Consider the following 20,098-nt stretch of genomic DNA (forward strand, 5'->3'; position numbering starts at 1 on the left):
TCGGGGGAGGGGATATATTTCTTTTTTTAAAGGTTTTTTTTCCTTTAAATTTGTCATGATCTCCGAAAGGGAAGCAACCTACCTCAACAGTGACCAGGTATTCTCTGTCCTGGCTTGCCTCCCATGTGCAGTCAATGAGCACACCGTCAGCGATGGTTTTTTCCACTGGGATTTCCTCCAGTGATGCGCCATCTGCAATAGAACGTCACACAGATACATTAATAAACACAGGGGAACCTGTGCAAGAGCCTGGCAAGACGAGACATCAACGACAGTCGATGAGAAAAGTGGTTGGGGTCACACAGTATGTCTGGAACTACATTTTCTCGTGGATTAACACAGAGGAAGTGTGTTTATCAATCCGCTTTTCCATATTGCGACTTGATAATCCTATTTTCCGTTGACAATCAATACGGCCAGTGAGACAGGATGAGAGCGAGATGTTACTCAATCTGATGTTACTGGTTGGATTTGTATGCTTGGGAGAGTTTGGACATTTTTGTGTGTTTTTAATGTCAGTCATAATAAAACTAATAAATGGAAGACACACTGTTTGACTGAGGTCTTTTGTGACTGTCTTTAGAGTACAGAGAAACGCAAGGTGAAAGTGCGTAGCAGGTGATCGTTGGTTGTTGGTCGTTGGAACCGGTGGTTGTTGGTCGTTTTGTTAAAGTTCTTGGCAGAAAACATAAGCCTTGGCTCCGACAATCAGAAATATTTGCTTCACTTTTTAAATTAAATATGACATTGAGGTATATTAAAGAAAATGCATGGGCTTTACATACTTGAATCAGTTTAAACTGGTACTTTTTTGTTTGCTTGTTTGCTTGTTGTTGTTTTTTGTTTGTTTGTTTGTTTCCTAGGGTACAGAAGAATAGAATGCATTTTATTACACATCTTATGGTTTGAAAAATATCAGAAATAAGCAGATTTGTATTAACTGATGCTTTTTAAAAAAGTTTAAAAGATGCTGTGTGACACGGTCACAATCATTATCACTCTCAACACGCAATTAATTGCTATGTGTCTCGAATAACTACCACGGCTCTGAGAAGGTAAAGCTTTAAATTATGTTTTAGTTTTATTAAGGTTTTACAGCGCTCACAACTGCATAAAGTCATATGAACGCAAATTATGTTGTTTTTTTAGGGGGTTTTGGGGGGTTTTTTTACTAGAGGGTTTTATGGCGCTCGCAACTGCATAAGGTCATATGTGCGCCAAGGGGTGGATGTCAACAGAGAGGTCTTTACAGGGAATCAGACTTAGACTGCTCACCTCTCTAGCTTCAGCAGCACAAGGTCTGCTTCGACTATCAAGGCTCCCCAAAATAACAGGTCACAAGGGAGTGACAAACATACAAAAGAAGTAGAGGAAAATGACAATAGTAAGGATCGGGAAAGAAAAGGCAGCAGTTCCCTGTTGTAGATCATGCACAGTTATGAGCGTGACATGAGTCAGCCCATTTACAATTCTACTATGCTTGAACGAGATATGCCCCCCCCCCCCTTTGGGAATGGCCTAAAGACACTTCAGTCAGTGGCACTACCCCGGGGGGGGGGGGGAATTATGTTAACATCAAGCAGAAGAAAGGTAAAGTGAGAGGGCATGATAGGTGCAGACTCTTCCAGAGCAGGTGTACATTAAAGAAGTTTAGCTCTCCAAAGCGCTAGTGACGTGCATCATCATCATTATCATCATCATCATCATCATTATCATCATCATCATCATCATCATCACCACCACCATCATCATCATCATCATCATCATCATCATCATCATCATCATCATCATCATCATCCGACGCCTTGTGGACTGATGTGGGCGATCATGGACCTCCATTGCACTCTGTCTTGAGTGGCATGCATACACCGTTAAAAAACTGCGGCTCTTTTTGTCGACTCAAGGGCTGAAACTGTACTCTAAGGTATCGAATGAAAGAGGGGGGGTATGAATTTTTAAAAGGGGGGAGCGGTGGACAAGTGGTCTAAAACTGATAAACGGACGGGGGGGGGGTGGAATAAAAATGTGGGGGGAGGGCATTATTTTCAACCTCATAACCCTGCACTAATAGGAACAAATCTGTTTTATTTCTCCTTCAGTGAATAAAAGAACAAGAGGTTATGAAATTTTAGTGATTTTAGTAAGTAACTGAGACAACTTTTCACAAGAACAAACCAGTTTCGCTTTAAAAATATTAACCAATGTACAAAAGTTTTAATGCACAGAAAATTGAGGTAGCCAACCCGGTACCGGTACTAATACTGAGGGTAATTTGCCATTTACAACAAAAAAAGAAGTTTCATTCAGATATCTAGGTTCTAGATATAATGTTTCACATGATCGTCGGTCGTGGCAAGCTGGAAAATAATAAATGGGGGGGGGTATGGAATAAGGCGCAAAGGGGGGGGGAGTGCGCGAAAAAACTGGAAATTAATAAGCGGGGAGGGGGGAGATTTATTCGATACCTCAGAGTATGTACTTAAAGAAAAACCCACTTACACTAGCCAGGCAAATACAACATCTAAGCATGATGTAGCGAAATAACAAACCAGCTCCAGATTCCGAATGAAATGTCCCTGAATGTAACTTCATTTTGGGAACATGAAGTCGTGCTCTGTTTACTTTCCGACGTTACCAATAAATGTTATGGCTGTTTACGAATAGGCCTACATTTCTAAAGGAACACTTATTCAGGCGAAGGAAAGAAATTCAAACATAAGATAGGTTTTAGCTGCCTTTTGTGGGTTCTGCATTTGCTTGGAAAGGCAAAAAAAATTGGCCTCTGACGAAAACTCCCAACTGCTTTAAACTGAGAAACGGTTTGTTTTTTGTTTTTTAGATTCAGGAACATTAAAATTTCATTTTTCAAAGTGATATCTTAAACAGACGGTTAGGTTTCAGTGGCGACGCTAAGAGGCATATTGTCAAAGTGGGTGGGCTGCCAAAGGATCTCTCCCATTTGTTGGTTAAGGGGGGGGGGGGTTACATAGTAAGGAGTCTTAAAAACCGCAAACAAATTTGAGAAAAAAGTTTCGTGTCCATGGATACGGCGGCCATATTGGATTTTGTTGACATGTCTTACGTAATGAATACCGCACTTACTGCTCATGGAAATTGATTGGTTTTTGCATGCGTGTTAACAAACATTATATCTAAAATTTTGTCTGTTGTTTTTTTCCTAAACGAATTTTTAAAATTTTAATGAATTTTTTTCTGAATGCTACATTCAAGTTTGCAAAAAATCCGTGAAAGTCCACACTCAAGACACCACCAACAAAAAACTATTCCAAATATCAAAAATTCAACAATGTTATGTTTAGTATAACATTTGCTCTTCATTCTGTGAAAATGTCATGAAGAGTGAATGAAAAATGATGGAGTTATTCAAAAACATATAGAGAAAAGTCGCGTTTTGAGAAAATGGCCGGTAAAGAAAAAAAATTTTTAATGGTGGTGATAAACTTACCCGGTATGGGAAAAAATACGGTTTATGGGGGGTTCTTATGCCATGAAATAGTTGTAGGAGAGGCTGAAGAAGCTAGAATTGCCTACCGCTCAAATTCCATAATTTTTAGCCGAATCGGGGCTTTGGGGGTGTAGCCACGCCCGCCCCTTAAGCGTAAAGTGCGTGCTTGGGGTGTCAATGCCTTGACTGTCTTCTTTTGCTGTTCTGAGAGGGTTATGTTGCCTTTTTCTTCAGCTATTGTCTTGTATTATTTATCCCCTTGTTTTGTTGGCTTGTTTGAGATTTTGTTTCTGTATTTTTAAAGTAGGTGTGTGTTTGTTTGTATGTTTGTCTGTTTGTTTGTTTGTTTGTTTTTAACTTCATTTGTTTTTCACTTTACCATTAGGGAAAAAGGTGAGGGGGTATAATAATACTTTTCATACTGATTTTGGCCCCAATTCATAATGTCGAAAATGAAATTGGAGCTACAAAATTGTCTGAAAAGCATTGCCGTATCGACATTATGAATCGGGGCCAAAACTCGATAGCCTGGAACGTTGACTTTAGAAAAGGCCGCTTCGTCACGGTCCACAAAGTGTCATCTGATACAGAGATCATGGTAGCCAGGTTTATCCAGATTCATCTCGTTTTGTAGGTCATGGTATAATATATCAGGCACAACATTAAATTTTATTGGCAAACAAATTTTAGCCAGTCGCAAAACAGTCCCGGTGTTTAACACAAAGGAATGGGGAGTTATCAGAGCCGCGCACAGAGCCTTCTGTTGAGCGGGGATATGCGCTATACAAATGCTATTTATTATTATTTATTATTATTATTATCAGAGCCGCGCAATTTCACAAACAAAGAAAGTTATCAAAGTTACGCATTATCAGAGCCACACACTATTTAACGATATCAACGCGACTCCATTGCCGAATCTCAATATCAATACATGTACCACACAGTGAATAAAATTGCCTCTGCGTTTTACTGGACTTGGGATCAGAACATTATCGTACGAATCTGAGATGGCTGCATAAGATTTTTTTAAACTGTGTCATCATAAGCTTATTACAACTTACCACCTATCTGAGTTACTGCATTGTTTGGCCAACTCGCTGCACAAATATGGCTCAATGGAGGTGAAAATGTTCCAGCTCTAGATTTTGCTTTAGTTATATTATTGTATTCTTCTGTCAGTCTTTGTGGGACCGGGGGCTTTAAGGGCGATGGTTCGGGGTACCTACGTGCTTCTTTGAGGCTATCAGATTTTCTTCTGCTTGTGTGTGGAGGGGAGGGGGTTGTAATCGAGAACTGGGTATGCGCTCCGCTGAAAGTTTTCTTTTTCAGGACAGGGGAGGGGCAGGAGGTGGGACGGGCGTTCAAAATTATATTTAAAAAACCGCCCTCATAATATTCACCCTCTTCATAGTCTCGGCCAAAACTGATCTGAATTAAGTATTTTCTGTTAAGGGGGGTGGGGGTGGGCGTGAAAGCAGGGGACGGGACTGAAGCTCGGGTTATAAAAAAAGGCCCTCGTAGCTTTCACCCTCCTCGTAACCTCGTTCGAACAGAACTGGCTTAGAGATGTTTTTGAAGGGTGGGAGAAAGGGAACGGGTGTGGGTTCAGAGTAGAGCTGGGCGAAGAGTTGATTCCGGAACCGATTCCCACGATTAATACAACGGATGTAAAGTTCCGTCTCCTTTTTACGTAAACCAATGGTTGCCAGTTACTTTTATCATTAAATTTTTTTTTTTTTTTAAGAATTTATTTTTGAAAAATAAAAGTTGGTGCTTCGTAGTGTTCCGAAATCAAGGTTATCCTAAATCCTGAAGATGTTCGGAGCCAACCAGGTAACCACCGGGAAAAATCACATTATTAGAAAGTAGGTAATTGAGTTCGGAGTCGATTCCTACGATTCCTAGCTTTTAAAATAATCGGGAACCTAGCCGCCCAGCACTAGTTCAGAGTCACAAAAGAGAGCCCTCGTGTTATTTACCCTTCTTATAATCTCGGCCGACACCGCGAGACCCCAGCTCGTAATAGACAATGTCACTTGGTTTGAGGTTTTTATCAACTTCGTCACGGTTCGACTAGCTCTGTCAACTAACAGTAAACTGAACCAGTATCAGTATTCAGCCCAAACGGGTTTTCTTGGGCGAAGGCCTTTTGGCAGTTGCTCAAAGGAATGGGAGTTAGACCTCGCCGAACTGCAAGAATACCTTTTTATGATGTTTTCAACGTACCATTTTGCCCTTCGAATTCAAGTTTCTCTTCTTTATAAATTACTAGCTTGGCCCCCTTTCGATGAAAGGAATGATCGGTGCATGAACATCAACTGAAAGTCATTGGCCTACTAAATTTACACTCTACTGGAATGGAGCAATAAATCTTGAGAGATGCAAAAAATTAGAAAGTCTAGATCTAGATCTTTACTCTCGAAACAAAATGCACCTCGCAAAATATCACTTCCGCACCGGATTTTCTAAAATTGCAGAGACAGAAGCGTCGGCCTACAAAAGCGATCGGCGAAATAAAGAAATGCAGCTTTTTGCAGCAAACCTGTCTCAATACTGAAAAAACGAAGGGCGATATGATCTGGAGAATATTTTAAAGAATCTTTTGGTGAAAACTGCATGTCGATCGATGCAGCCATTAAAAAGCTTTTTGGATAGCAAAATTCGGCCACCACAAATAGATAATAGATTCCTATTAGCAGTTCAACAAGTAATATGCCAAAACGAGGCAAGATCTACCTCTGACTATGAAAAGAAGATTTAAATTGAAACCTGTGCAGATAACTGACATGGAAAACTTGTCGAAGTGATAATAAAAGCGACACACGAGGGGGGGGGGGGGTTGAGCGCTTATTTTACTGAGTTTTTGACAATGACAACCTTTATGCATCTCGCCAGGAGAAATTTGTCTTGGTCGTTAAAAATGGCAGTAGACGTTACAAAGGTTAGGTGCACACATACATACACTCACAACAAGACAGGACATTAGTAAATACATGACAACCCGCTCCGTAAAACAACCTCTCTCTCTCTCTCTCTCTCTCTCTCTCTCTCTCTCTCTCTCTCTCTCTCTCTCTCTCTCTCTCTCTCTCTCTCTCTCTCTCTCTCTCTCTCTCTCTCTCTCTCTCTCTCTCTCTCATTTGTAGCACTGTGTGTTCAATAACCTCACCGCAGTTAGTACGAATGAATTACTAGAAACAGACAAACCGGCGACTGTCAAAGTCCAACCCCTCGTCCACCCCGTGCGAGATGGAAACAGAACAAAGTAGGGGGCAAAGGTACTAGAGCGCTATACCCTAATTCTATCTTTGGTTGGGGATAGCTGGGTCCGGGAGAAGTACAGTGTGACCTGGTTCACCGAAGCGTTGTTACGCTAGCCGTGAAGGCCGACCCGGGTCACCCTGAAACGTTGCCGGCTAACAGGGCTCTGGTGAAACTGTGACTGGCTTAGCAGGCCGGCAGTGGATATAAATTCATTGACTACTTTTTAAAATTGTTGTAGAGGGTTTTACGGCGCTCGCAACTGCATAAGGTCATATGATTCTTTGACTACGCGCATTCTGGTTATCAAAACGTTTTATTTAATTAAATACATGCGGTTTAGGGGCGCTTTGAAAAAAAGCATTTGTTTATTCACACACTTTTTCATTCTGTTTATTCACACACTTTTTCATTCTGTTTTAAAATTACGAGTAACAAAAGATACACGATGAAATGTAAATCATGTTTCTAATTTGTGTAAGATGAGTCGAAATGTGTCACAACGTTGCCTTTGGCGTACTGCTGATCGGACGTATTTGTCCTCTACGTCTTTAAAGAGTTAATATTGCTCCAGAAAACAAAAGGAAACACAAACGGAGTGATCAAAACGGAAAACTATCCGGCGAGGTAAACGGACAACAGGGCTCTCGTGGCCAAGAGGTTAAGATGTTCGCCTCTCATTCAGTAGGTCCAGGCTTCTCTAAAATGTTCTCCCTTCACCTGTTCTCCATCAATGTTTTTTTTTCTTTTTCTTTTCTCTCCACTTTCTGCCCCCCCCCCCCCCTTCACCTCCTTTGCCCCCTCCTCTGGGCTCTTGACTTTTTCTGCAGCCTTTCTACTGCTACTCCTTGGCTCCTTTTTACTGCTGTATTTCAGCCACACCCCTGATCTTCTGGTAGAAAAGATCTGAACCTAGCCTTCTCAGGCGAGGGCGAAAAATCTCAGAGGGCTGTGTGCGAGTTGCGCGCATAAAAGATCCCTTGGTGGTCCAAAATCAATAAGAGTTGGCTTCGGCCGCCACCGGGGGAAAATTTCAAATGTCCAACCAACTGAAAATGTTTAATGTGTCCCGTGCGCTCATATGACCTTATGCAGTTGCGAACACCTTAAAACACTAACTTTAATAAAAAAAACAGACAATGAACAAGAAATAAAGAAAAGATTGGGACCTGGAACATTTGCAATAAGTACAAACCAACATGTACATCCTCCGTGAATAACAATCTCTTTTGGGGTACCCAAGACCCTCGACGTTATGCCTTCAGTAAGGTAATGTCTTCATAGCGTATGTCGTATGAGGCCATAATATTTTCAGCGAATAGCGTTTTTTCGTTAGACGAAAAGACTGCAAAGTCATACGAACCAACGCTCTAAAGGGGAACTGAAAGAGATGTTATGCTTCGTGCAACACGTAATGGACTTAAACACCTCCTGTCAGCCCCCCCCCCCCCCCCCCCAAAATGGTGTCCTTCATGTAGATGTAGCAGTTTGGCGCTTCCCTGAATTTTTTATCCAGTATCTCGGTCGTTCTGCTGGAAGCTTGTATCTCTGTCAGCCCAGCTGGGCCCTAACAGGCAGTTGAAACCTGCCTCCTAAATAATGTAAATATAGTCGGTGGGGGAGGGAAATCACCTTCAGTGGAAAGGTTGTTTTTTTTAATTCACAAACACTCTTGCCATACTTGAGCAAAATTTAAGCGATTTGACTTTGTGCGAGACAAATGGTCTGTGCTTTGGAATAAAATATGTTCTCAACCCAACCCCACCCCTCTCACTTGCACACACACACACACACACACACACACACACACACACACACACACACACACACACACACACTCACTCCCCTTCACACCCACATACGCACACACATACACACCTTCACATAGACACACACAAGCGCGCGCGCACACACACACACACACACACACACACACACACACCCACACACACACACACACACACACAAATACCTCGCACAAAACATTAAACATAATATCATTTTGAATGCGTCTATACTGAGAATGAATAACACGATAATGTATTTATACGGCACTCAACCCTGACTGAAGAACATAGAAATAAAGGACAAAATAGAAATCATGAACGTATCCATTTTAAAAGGTTTGTATACTATTAACTTCATTTCTGTTTGACAGGAGATGTATCGTTATTGTTAACTAAAAGGAAGGTCAAACGATAACCATCAACCAACATGAGAACGGAAATAAAGTTGTGAATCTACAAGCTTTTAAAATTGATACCACCACGATTTCTAGATTGTGACTCTGCCCTTTCCCTCGTCCTTTCAAATATAATAGCAACACACATAAACGGCGCATCGTTTATACTTTCTCTCTATACATGTCACTCTCTTGTGAATTGCTTTTTCCGGGGTGCCTTTTTAGTCGAAGCAGAATTTGTGCTGTCGGGGCTAGGCTAGAGAGGTGAGCAGAGTAAGCCTGATTCCCTGTTTGGAGTTCTCTGTTGGCATCGGCCTCTTTGGCGATCATATTATGACCTTATGCAGTTGCGAGCGACGTAAAACCTTACTAAAAACAAACAATACAAAGAAAATACTACAACTCACTTTCTTTGAAATGGGATGGGGCATCCATGTGTGTTCCGGAATGTTCTGAACTCATTATCACGCCGCTTTCCACGAAGATGCCCCATGGGACCGTGCCCGCCTGAACCATTAAACGTCTGGAATAGAAACATAAAAATAAAATCTTATTATCAGTTTCCATAAAATGAGCCCAATCCTGAAAAACAGAATCACCTCAATGACTACCAAAATGAAAGTCCTGAAATACTGTGTATGGTCAACCCTTCTATACGGCTGTGAATGCTGGACAATCACTAAAGATAGTGAAAATAAAATGGAAGCAACAGAAATGTGGTTTCTTAAGAGACGGCTAAGAGTATCGTGGAAGGAAAAGAAATCAAATGAGGTAGTGCTTGATGAAGCCCATGTGGGACGCTCACTGTTAAAAACAATCAAGAAACGACAAATACAGTTTTTGGAACACCTAAATAGACGTAAAGGTCTTGAACGTCTAGCTCTCACTGGCAAAAAATGTAGGCAAACGAGGCAGAGGTAGGCCCAGAGCAACCTACTTAGGGAACCTGAAGAAGTGGGTAACAGGGAAAGATCAGGGAAACGTAGCTTTTTTAAAAGCTTCCGAGCAAAGGAATGAATGGAGAACCATGATCGCCAATGTCTGTCGCAGATCTGGCACTGGATGATGATTATTATTCCTCAACAATGGGTGGCATGGGCATACAGGATTATATCAATTTTTTTAAAGCATACGAGGGGAGACATTTTTAATGAATGGAAAATCGTAATTGCCGATGTCTGTTTCACCTCTTGCACCTTGTGGCGATAATGATTCCTCGATGAAATGAATCTAAGAAAATCTGTTTTTATTTCTTCCAAGTTTTTCCGGCTAAAACAGAGCTTGGACATGGATTGCTGGTGCCTCTATAAATAAATTATTGATGATGGTCTGTCCAAGCTTTTCCATCACTTTTGACGTCGGTTCTCGGAACTCCATACAGTAAAACATCCTCTCTCTCTCGCTGTTCTGCCTGCTTGACTTCTTCCCTTCCAAATCAGGTTTCTATTAAAAATGTTGTGATTCTTCATTGTTTTTCGTTACATTCATGTGGCTCAGCCAAAGATTTTCGTAACAAATATTTTTGCAACAATCTATACGTTTGAGTTTTCACTTGGTGGGGCAGCTGGGTGAAAAACAAAACAAAAAAAACATTTGAGAAGTTAGGCTTATGGCAGGAAAACCACGATTGTATAAGTTGTTCCAGTTTACCTCGATGAATTCGGGGAATAGGCACTCTTTGCGGTAAACAATTAACGATGAATTAACCTGGGTTTTATGGGGGGGGGGGGTCAGTGTGAGTGTTGCTTCGCATCGTGGATACAGTAAAGATTATTTCAGGAAGCGGGCTTCGACCCTGCCTGGCAGTGCCAATCCTGGCAGAGAGGAGTACAACATCTTAGCAGACAGAAACTCTTACCCATATGCCACGTATCCGTCAAAGAAGAACGTGTTCTCAGTGTGTTCGTGTGAAAGGTCAAAGATCTTCCCTCGTGACCTTTCGACGATCATGCACAAGGTCAGGATGACGGTTAGTAGTGAGCGCATCTTTGTGGAAGACTCTTTGCTGGGAATGTGGGAAACTACATGGGGAGAAGAGAAAAAAAATAGATCAGGAGAGATAATCGAAAGAGAAAAAAAGGAGAAAAGACAAAAGAATGATCGCAAAAAAGACAGAAATTGATTTTATTTCAAAAATAAAAAAGAAACCGTTAATGTACTGTTATAGAAGCTGTTTTACGCCCATAATGATTCATTAAGACAATATAGTAGGCAGACTGCCTCCACCCTGTCTATCAAGGCCAACCCGGGAGGAGAGATACATCGTCTAAGCAGGCTGGAGGAGATCATCATCATTATCATCATCCAGTGCCAGATCTGCGACAGACATCGGCGATCATGGTTCTCCATCCATTCCTTTGCTCGGATGTTCTCAAAAAAACTACGTTTCCCTGATCTTTCCCTCATCTGGCGGAAATACTTTTTGTTTTAAATCCCCTCTCGGGAACCGAACTCACGTATTTTGCTTGCGACTGTGATACCCCACTCACCCCTACACCACAGACGCCGGTAAATGAAAATTACATGCACTAGAAACAAGTCATGGGTGCAAACAAAGACGAAGTTAATTAAAAGCGTCTTCTAAAAAAATCGTAAAGAACTGGGGTCACTTTAATAAATAAATATTATGTCTAATTTCAGATCTTGATTTAAAAAATGGTGTCCGACTTTTTTTTGAGAGAGAAAGGCAATGTTGATGAATGGAGGGGGGGGGGGAAGGTCTCAAGTCTGTGGGAGACTCATTGGCAAAAAACAAGAAAACAATAAACACAACATTAAACCCAAAATGGGTCCCCGAAAACCTTCGGGCCTCACCAGAACAGACGAAGTCATTTTTACTCGATTACGCATCGGACACGCGTCCCTGACACATAAATACCTCCTTGAGGGTGATGAAAAGCCGTACGCAGATTTTACCATCAGACACATTTTAACATTAAACCTAGACTTCGGAGAGACCCGAAGGAAATATTTTAAACACAAAAAATTGAAAGATCTGTTTTCCGTCGTTGCTTCCAGGCCTTCACGGAAAGTTGTGAAAAGCGTTGGAACTTTCAATGATATTTGAAAAAGTTATTTTCAATTGAGAATGTATTAAATACATGAAATTTTATTTATTTACATCAAAGTTTTAGCAATTTAACATTCTGGTAGACATGTTGACTAGGGTCAGGCTGTGCAGTGAACTTTTACGAACGGAACCGATTTTTTCGCAAGCTCATATGACCGTGTGCAGTTGCGAGGGCCGTAAAAATAATTGAAAAAATAATAATGACATTTAAAAAAGTGTTATTCAAATTGAGAGTGGCAAAAGGGGGAGGGGAATGGATACCTCTATAGAAAAGGCTGTCGGTGGCTTGATAAAAATCATATTGATGAAGTGGCAAGGTAAGCATTGATACAGACAAGATGAAAATAAAAATACACGTGGTGGTGACATAAGGAGATTTTCAATGGCATGGGGGAAAATACGCTCAAATACGCTTTACAAACTATGACAATGCTACATTCGTAGCGATTATGATGAAGGGGGTTCTCGTGGCCTAGAGGTTTGAGGTGTTCGCCTCTCATTCAAAGGTTTCGAATCCGGGTTGCGACCGAAAAATGTTCTTCTCTAGAATTGTCTCCTTTCACCTGCTTTCATTCTCTCTTGTAACATTCTGTCGTCTGCTTTCGTCTTCACTTTCTTCCCCCACCCCCTCACCTCCTTTGCCTCCTCCACTGGGCTCCTGACTCTTTCTGCAGCCTTTCTACTGCTACTCCTTGGCTCCTTCTTACTGCTGTCTTTCTGCCACACCCCTGAGCTTCTGGTAGGAAACATTTACACCTAGCCTTCTCGGACAAGGGCGAAAAATCTCGGAGGTCTCGTGTGCAAGTTGCGCACGTTAAAGATCCTTTGGTGGTCTTAAGTCGATAAGAGTAGGCTCCGGCTGCCATCCGGGCAAAAATTAAAAAATGTCCTACCAATTGAAAATGTTTGGTGTGTCCCGCGCACTCTTGTGGCCTTCCCTTATGCAGTTGCGAGGGCCGTAAATCATTTACAAAAAGAAAAAAAAAAGAAGATGATGAACAGGAAAAAATTAAAAGAACGATTCGGAGAGGGATACTAAACAGAATGAAGATGGGTAAAGGGTAAAGAGATTGGGGGGGGGGGGTATAGAAGAGGAAAAAGAACGACGTTAAGAGAGAGAGAGAGAGAAAGAGAGAGAGAGGGGGGGGGGAGAAAGAGACAGAGGGGGAGCGAGGGAAGGGGAGAGATGGGAGAAAGTGGCCAAAGAAGAGAGCCTGAGATAGAGGGAGAAAAATAGAGATAGAGAGGGAGAGAGAGAGGAGAGAGAGAGACAAACAGAGAATATATTATGTAAAGAGAGAGGGAATGAGAGAGAGAGAGCGAGCGAGAGAGAGAGAGAGAGAGAGAGAGAGTGAGAGAGAGAGAGAAGAGAAGAGAGAGAGAAGGAGAAAGTTTGAAGAATAACAAAAAGTATGCTTTTCTAGAAGATCACAAATACTTGATCCACTACTTACGTCAATATCTATCTGGCGCACTTACACCTGGTAAAAAGCACAGTCACACGGACAGAGCCGTTTATATAGCGTGCAAAGTGCGAACAGCTACTTAAGGTACACCAGGTACTCTTCAGAAAAGGTCAGTTTTGATGCCCATTATTGATTATTACCCTATATTATTGCAATTCCTTACTGGCTGGTGTACCTGATGAACAGTTACAACAACTACAAAGAGTACAAAATATTGCTGCCAAAATAATTACTAAAAAACTAAAGCATGATCATGTGACTCCTATTTTAAAAGCAAAACACTGGCTCCCAGTGAAAGAGCGTATCATATATAAAATCTGTTTAACTTGCTACAAGTGCTTAAATGATTTATCACCGGACTATCTAAAACAGCTTTTAACACCCTATGTGCCTCCTAGAACGCTCAGATCATCTAGTGACAAAACAACCCTTGTTAAGCCTAAAATAAATTTCAAATCATATGGCCAACGCTCTTTTTCATATTTTGCCCCACTTGTTTGGAATAGGCTTCCAAAAACTATCAGAGAAGCAGAAAATCTAGAAATTTTTAAGAAGAAACTAAAATCATTTCTATTTTCATCATATTTCGATTAGACAGAATGCATCCAAGCTGTAGATCGTTGTGAGTTTGTATGTGCGTATGTGCATATGTATGTATGTGTGTATGTGAGTATGTATATGTGTGTGGTGCGTGCGTGAGTGAATATGTGTTTGCATGAGTATGTAACACTATGTATCTTTAAAATTGATTTGTAAATCCATTATATGTATCATGTTAAGCGCATAGAGCATTGCATAAGTGGATATGTGCTATATAAATGCAATCCATTATTATTATTATTATTATATTTTGGGCTATTTAAGTCCAGAAGCATCTACTCAATCGGTCAGAAAAAGCTCCTAGTGTCTAAAACAACCATAAGATGCTTATAAAAGTGCATAAAAGGTACAATATTTGGCGTTGAAATAGAGTAGTTCAAAATACTTGGATTTGGGGGGGGGGGGGGGGGTTTTCAATGTTTTCAAATATATTATTTTGTTCTGCGAGTGGGTCACCTGTTCAGAGATATTTCTGAAATTACAAGTCACAACTTCATTTCACTTTGCACGAATCTTTCTAAATGATTTGCCTGCAATGTACTTAAAGATTATTGTGATAGTTTAATGGGCATCGTAAATGGTACTAAAAGGGCAGATAAAAGAAACAGCGTAAGGTTTAAGAAAATGAATCTTAAGTACGTTGCAGATCGCATTTTCCATGTGTGAAAGAATTAACTACGCTTTATTATTCCCATCTTTTTCACAGCCTCTGCACAGAATTTGTTTGCGTTTTGTTCTGTTGAACCTATTTGATTTCCAATTTAAAAAATAAAAATGATTGTCAATGACATTATACATGGCTGACATGTTTCTATTTTTGACCTGTATTGGTTACTGTAAATAAATGACAAAATACATTATAGAGCATAAACAAAAATTCCACCCCTGGCTCTACCTTAAGTTCTGTCCTACATTTGAGGCCCCAAGGAGGGCTTAGCGTGACATTGTGACTGTTGGCTGCCCTCACAGAGATTCGAGTCTTACAATTCGAAGTAATCGTGACGGCTGATCTAGAGCAAAGACCAAACACGCTACACCTGACTGTTTTCTCTACTTTCATCACCATAACGTGCAAGATTTGCCCTAGATATTTGGCGACCCTGGTTCTTCATTCATTTCTCCTCTCGGATGCTCTAAAAAAAACTATCATTATATAATATCATCCCGGTGTTTCCCCAACACTCATCTGTTCGAGGTTTTCAAAATAAGTTTCTCTGGTTCTATCCCTGCCTTATATGTCTTTTTTTTCCCATAAAAGCAAGATGTTCGCCTTTATTTTAATTCAGGTGTCTTGGAAAATGTATTTAAAGCTTATTAAAATTGTTCTTGTCACTGAACGGACCAAATGGACTTCTGTCAGTATTTCCTTATTTGATTTAATTTCCTTCCATAAAATTCTCAAAACTCTCCAAAGTAATGATGTCTCTGTTGCTTCTATTTTATTTCTACTTTCGTTGACGATTGTCCAGCATTCACAACAGTATAAAAGTATTGACCACACTTGGCGTTTTAGAACCCTAATTGTTCGCTTTTAAGCAGAATGAGGCTATCCCGAAAAATGCTGTTTTGAGAAAATCGAGGGTAAAGCGTTTGTCCTTTGTTCAGTTTCTTTAAAAGACAAGGACAGTTTTCTCTAAAAACCAAACAAATATACACACCAGTGAAACCAAACTTCTCCTATAGATAGAGCAATGCCCACTTTTGGTGTAGGTCAAGATTTCTGGAAACCCCCGAAATCTGGGTTAGCCCGCTTGTCCTTAAAAGCGACCATATATACCAATAGATTATACAAAAAGTAACATTTTATGACGCACAAGACCTTTTTTCGGTTACCTGGAATACCAGGAGGTGTCATGTCTGGCTCAAAAGTTGACGTGTAAAGACCCCTCGGCCTTCTCTTTCGCGACCTGCCATTGCACATTCTGCCATATTCCTTCGATTACAGTAAGTTTAATATGTACCAGCAAGGGGGGAGGGGGGAGGTAATTACATACTGCAGCCAGCTTTGAGGACGGAAATACAATGAGGTAATACAGACATGTTAAAGCGACGAAATACAACGACTAAGAGAAAAAGGAGCGAGTCTACATAAAACATACCGCAGGGGCTCTCGTGGCCTAGAGGTTAAGGTGTTGACCTCTCGTTCAAAGGTCCCGGGTTCGAATCCGGGTAACGACCGAAAATTTTTCTTCTCTAATATTGTCTCCTTTCACCTCCTTTCCTGCTCTCTAGCAATGATCTGTCGTCTGCTTTCGTCTCCACTTTCTGCCCCCACCCCCTCACTTCCTTTGCCCCCTCCGCTGGGCTCCTGACTCTTCCTACAGCCTTTCTACCGCTACTCCTTGGCTCTTTCTTACTGCTCTCTTTCAGCCACACCCCTGATCTTCTTGTAAGAAAGATCTACACATAGCCTTCTCGGACAAGGGCGAAAAATCTCGGAGGGCCCGTGTGCAAGTTGCGCATGTTAAAGATCCCGTGGTGGTCTAAAATCGATAATAGTAGGCTTCGGTCGCCACCCAGGCAAAATTCAAAATTTCATACCAACTGAAAAAATGTTATGTGTCCCACGCGCTCATATGACCTTATGCAGTTAAGAGCGCCGTAAAACACTTACCAAAAAAAAATCCCAAAAAAAAACATACCGTCTTCAGTAACACAATCCGGAAAGATCCAACAGCTGGAGAGCATTCTGTCCAAACCACGTCAGAAAATAAAACTCGGGAAAATGTTTTACCTCTCTTTCCTTGGGGGGAAAACGGGGGGGGGGGGGAGGAGGGGCTGTAAATGAAAGCATTTAATAATAATGATAATAATAGATAGCATTTGTATAGCGCATATCCCCCGCCCAGCAGCAGGCTCTATGCGCTTTACACTATATTATTATTGGAGATTTATTCACCATTGCTGGTGTTATTGTTGTTATTGTTGTTGCTGTTGTTGTAGTAGATATTGTTGTGATATTGTTGTAGATATTGCGTTTAATTACGTCAGGCAGTGCACGAGCTGTGATATTTATAACTCGTCTGAAATGTTTGTTGACCTACCTGGTCCTCCGTAACGTATTCTGAAAGGTAACAAAAAATACAATCATTTACATTTCTGTAGATTTCATTTTATTTTTTAAAGTCTTTCTTAAAATTTCCTTTTGAAGAAAAGAACATACCTGGGTGGTTTGCGAGGGAAGCGACCCTATCATTTCATTTTTCTTGTTTGCCATTTGAGCTGTTTGTTAAACCAAACTTCCCGTCGTCCCACTTTTAAGGGTGGAGAAAGGGTTTTATGTGTCGTGCACATTTGCCGGAGTTTGGTTTTCTGTTGCTGTTATATATGGCCTTGAACGGCACTTGCAACACAATAAGGTTATATAAGCTCGAAGATTAGAGGTATTACAAGAGAGTTACAAACAAAACAAAACAAAAAAAGAAGGAGAAGAGAAAAGAACGACGAAGCATCCAGGTCATCTTGACTGGTTTCTAACTGGGCTAAGGCTAGATCCATAGGAAAAAAAGCAGTAATCTAAACCAGAGCACCCACCAACCGCCCACGTGATGTTCTGCAGTAAGACGATAAAACACCTTTTTTAAAAATTTTACGAGCCAAAGTTCTTGCTTGCTAATCGATAGTCTGCTTAGTTACTCTGCTTGTGTGAAAAAACCATCAATGTGAAAGTGTGACTAGAGTGTAGTTTTTGAATTAATCAGCATTGAAAAGTTAGAAGAACGCTTTTGTAAATTAATGGTCATGACGACAAATCAATTATTTTGTAAGAGTCCACTGACAGAAGGTCATCCAACCGCCCCACCCCCTCCCCCACCCTCCCCACGGCTATCTTTAAAAGCGTTTTCTCAGCTAACTCTAGAAATATAATGCGTCCCAGTTAACTCTCTCGATTTCACTGCTTTTTGGGCTCGTTCCTGAACCAGGTGGTTTGAAGAACAATGTGTGAGGCAGCGTGGTGAAATCAGGTGCTCATCAAAATAATGAAAATGAAGAAACTGGCACTTTTCTGCCAGTTTGGTAATGTTTATAAAATTTTTGTTTTCTGGCTTAAAAATTATAAACACATTTTTGTGTGGATTTTACTGGGAAAAACGTTTATTAAAGGCACAAAAAGTAAAAGTTTTCAGTTTCCACGAACTATCAAGCTATAGAAATAACCAAACGTTGGCGGCCATTTTCGCGCTAATTCTACCTTTGAAACCAGGTGACTCCACCTTCTTCAATCTCCAATATCTTGACTTCTATTCCAGATAGATGGGCATTTGTTTCGCCAATAGCAAGACAATTGAGCAGGTTTTAAGATGGCACCAATAAAAACTTCAACGGCCAAACATTATTGACCAGCGCCTGAGTTCACCACTTCGTGACACTTACGAGGAGCTCCTGACCTGAGCTGACGTAGGACATAACGTAATATTATAATAATATGGGTCTTTGTCTTTGAATACAGATTATAATTCTCACGTTAATTTCAACACAACTGCCACACCTGATTTTGAGCTGGAATATGACAGCATATTATGGATTTTATTTCTCTTTGAATCTAGATTACAGTTGTACCGTTCATTTTAAGACAACTGTCATACTTAATCGCTCACTTTTGCCGTAAATTGAAATAGCAAAGTACGACCAAAAAGAAATGAAAGTTCGTTTATTAAGGTATTGAAAGAAAACCAAAAATTGTTGATATCTCGAAACTGCTGCGAATAAGAAAAAGGCGTTTTTATCAGCGTTGAGCAATGTTATTGTTGTTGTTATTGTTGTTGTTTTTTATCACTATTGTTTGTTTATTTAAATCGTTGTTGCTGTCGTTGCTGTTGTTGTTGTTGTTGTTGCTGTTGCTGTTGTTGTCGTTGTTGTTGTCGTTGACGTTAATCACCGTCCCATTAAAAGTATTGAAGGTCAGTTCAGTTGCGGAGCATATCTTGAACCCAGATGAGGATAGTGTTCTGGAATATGAAGGACTGCTGAGAAAGGATAGAGAAAATTCAGATCCTCTTCGATTGAAGAGGGATCTATTGAAGAGGGATCTGAATTTTCTTTATCGTTTGTCGAGAGTGGTCTCAGGCCGCCTCCCGTTGTCAAGGATAAATGTGAGGCAGCGTGGTGGAATCAGGCTCTCGTCAAAATAATCAAAGTGAAGAAACATGCATTTTTCTGCAGGTTTGTGAATTTTTATCAAATATGTTTTGGGGGCTCAACACCTTTCATTTTCATGCCCGTTAAAGAACTCATTTTTGTGTGGATTTTTTTCTGAAAAACGTTGATTAAAGGCACAAAAAATGTAAATTTTCAGTTACCATGGACTCTTAAGCTAAGAAAAAAACTAATCTTTGGCGGCCATTGTCTCACTATTTTTACCTCTGAAAACAGGTGACCCCCACCTCCTTCTTTTGCAAATATCTCGACTTGTAATTAAGATAAATGGATATTATTTCATCCAAATAAAGACAAGTGAACAAGCTTTAAGATGATACCAATAACTCTACATACCCAAAAATTGACGAGAGCCTGATTCCACCACGCTGCCTCACAAATGTGTTTGTCTTAGACAGGTGAACACCACAAATAGTGTCATTACATCACGTGTGTATTATTGAGGGGAAAACCATAAAGGAGGAAGTGAGGACTGGACACATTGACGACAGGTGATTGTCTTTGACAGGACACCGTTAGAGAATGTTTGACTATATCAAACTATTTCACACCGTTTGGCTTGGTGCACAACCTTCAGGCTCACCGTGGGGGTCCCAAAGAGGGGAGGGGGGCGGGTGTGAACTGTGTTTTTTGGGAGGTTTTTTTTTGGGGGGGGGGGTTAGGGATTGGGAGGGTAAGTGTTTTACGGCGCTTGCAACAGCATAAGGTCATATGAGCGCGCAGGACACATTACACTTTTTCAGCTGGTAGGGAATTTTGAATTTTGCCCGGGTGACGGCCAAAGCCTACTCTTATCGATTTTAAACCACCAAGGGATCTTTAACGTGCGCAACACGGGCCCTCACAGATTTTTCGCCCTTGTCCGAGAAAGCTAGATGTAGATCTTTCTTACCAGA

The 20,098-nt window shown here is 40.8% G+C and overlaps 1 protein-coding gene across 1 annotated transcript in view; it reads right to left on the reverse strand.

Annotated features, from left to right (window-relative positions):
* The window catches only part of LOC106013336 (cyclase-like protein 1), a 23,104-nt gene extending 4,652 nt beyond the window's left edge, over positions 1-18,452 (reverse strand). Inside the window, exons 1-5 of the mRNA XM_013088773.2 lie at positions 18,420-18,452; positions 17,090-17,109; positions 10,768-10,914; positions 9,317-9,432; positions 83-192 (exon numbers count right to left, since the gene is read on the reverse strand). Of these exons, the coding sequence (XP_012944227.2) occupies positions 83-192; positions 9,317-9,432; positions 10,768-10,914; positions 17,090-17,109; positions 18,420-18,452 (426 nt within the window). The remainder of the gene's footprint in view (positions 1-82; positions 193-9,316; positions 9,433-10,767; positions 10,915-17,089; positions 17,110-18,419) is intronic.
* Positions 18,453-20,098: the final 1,646 nt, after the last annotated feature.

Source organism: Aplysia californica, unplaced genomic scaffold (genome assembly GCF_000002075.1).
Source record: "Aplysia californica isolate F4 #8 unplaced genomic scaffold, AplCal3.0 scaffold00809, whole genome shotgun sequence".
NCBI classification, from domain to species: Eukaryota; Metazoa; Mollusca; class Gastropoda; order Aplysiida; family Aplysiidae; genus Aplysia; species Aplysia californica.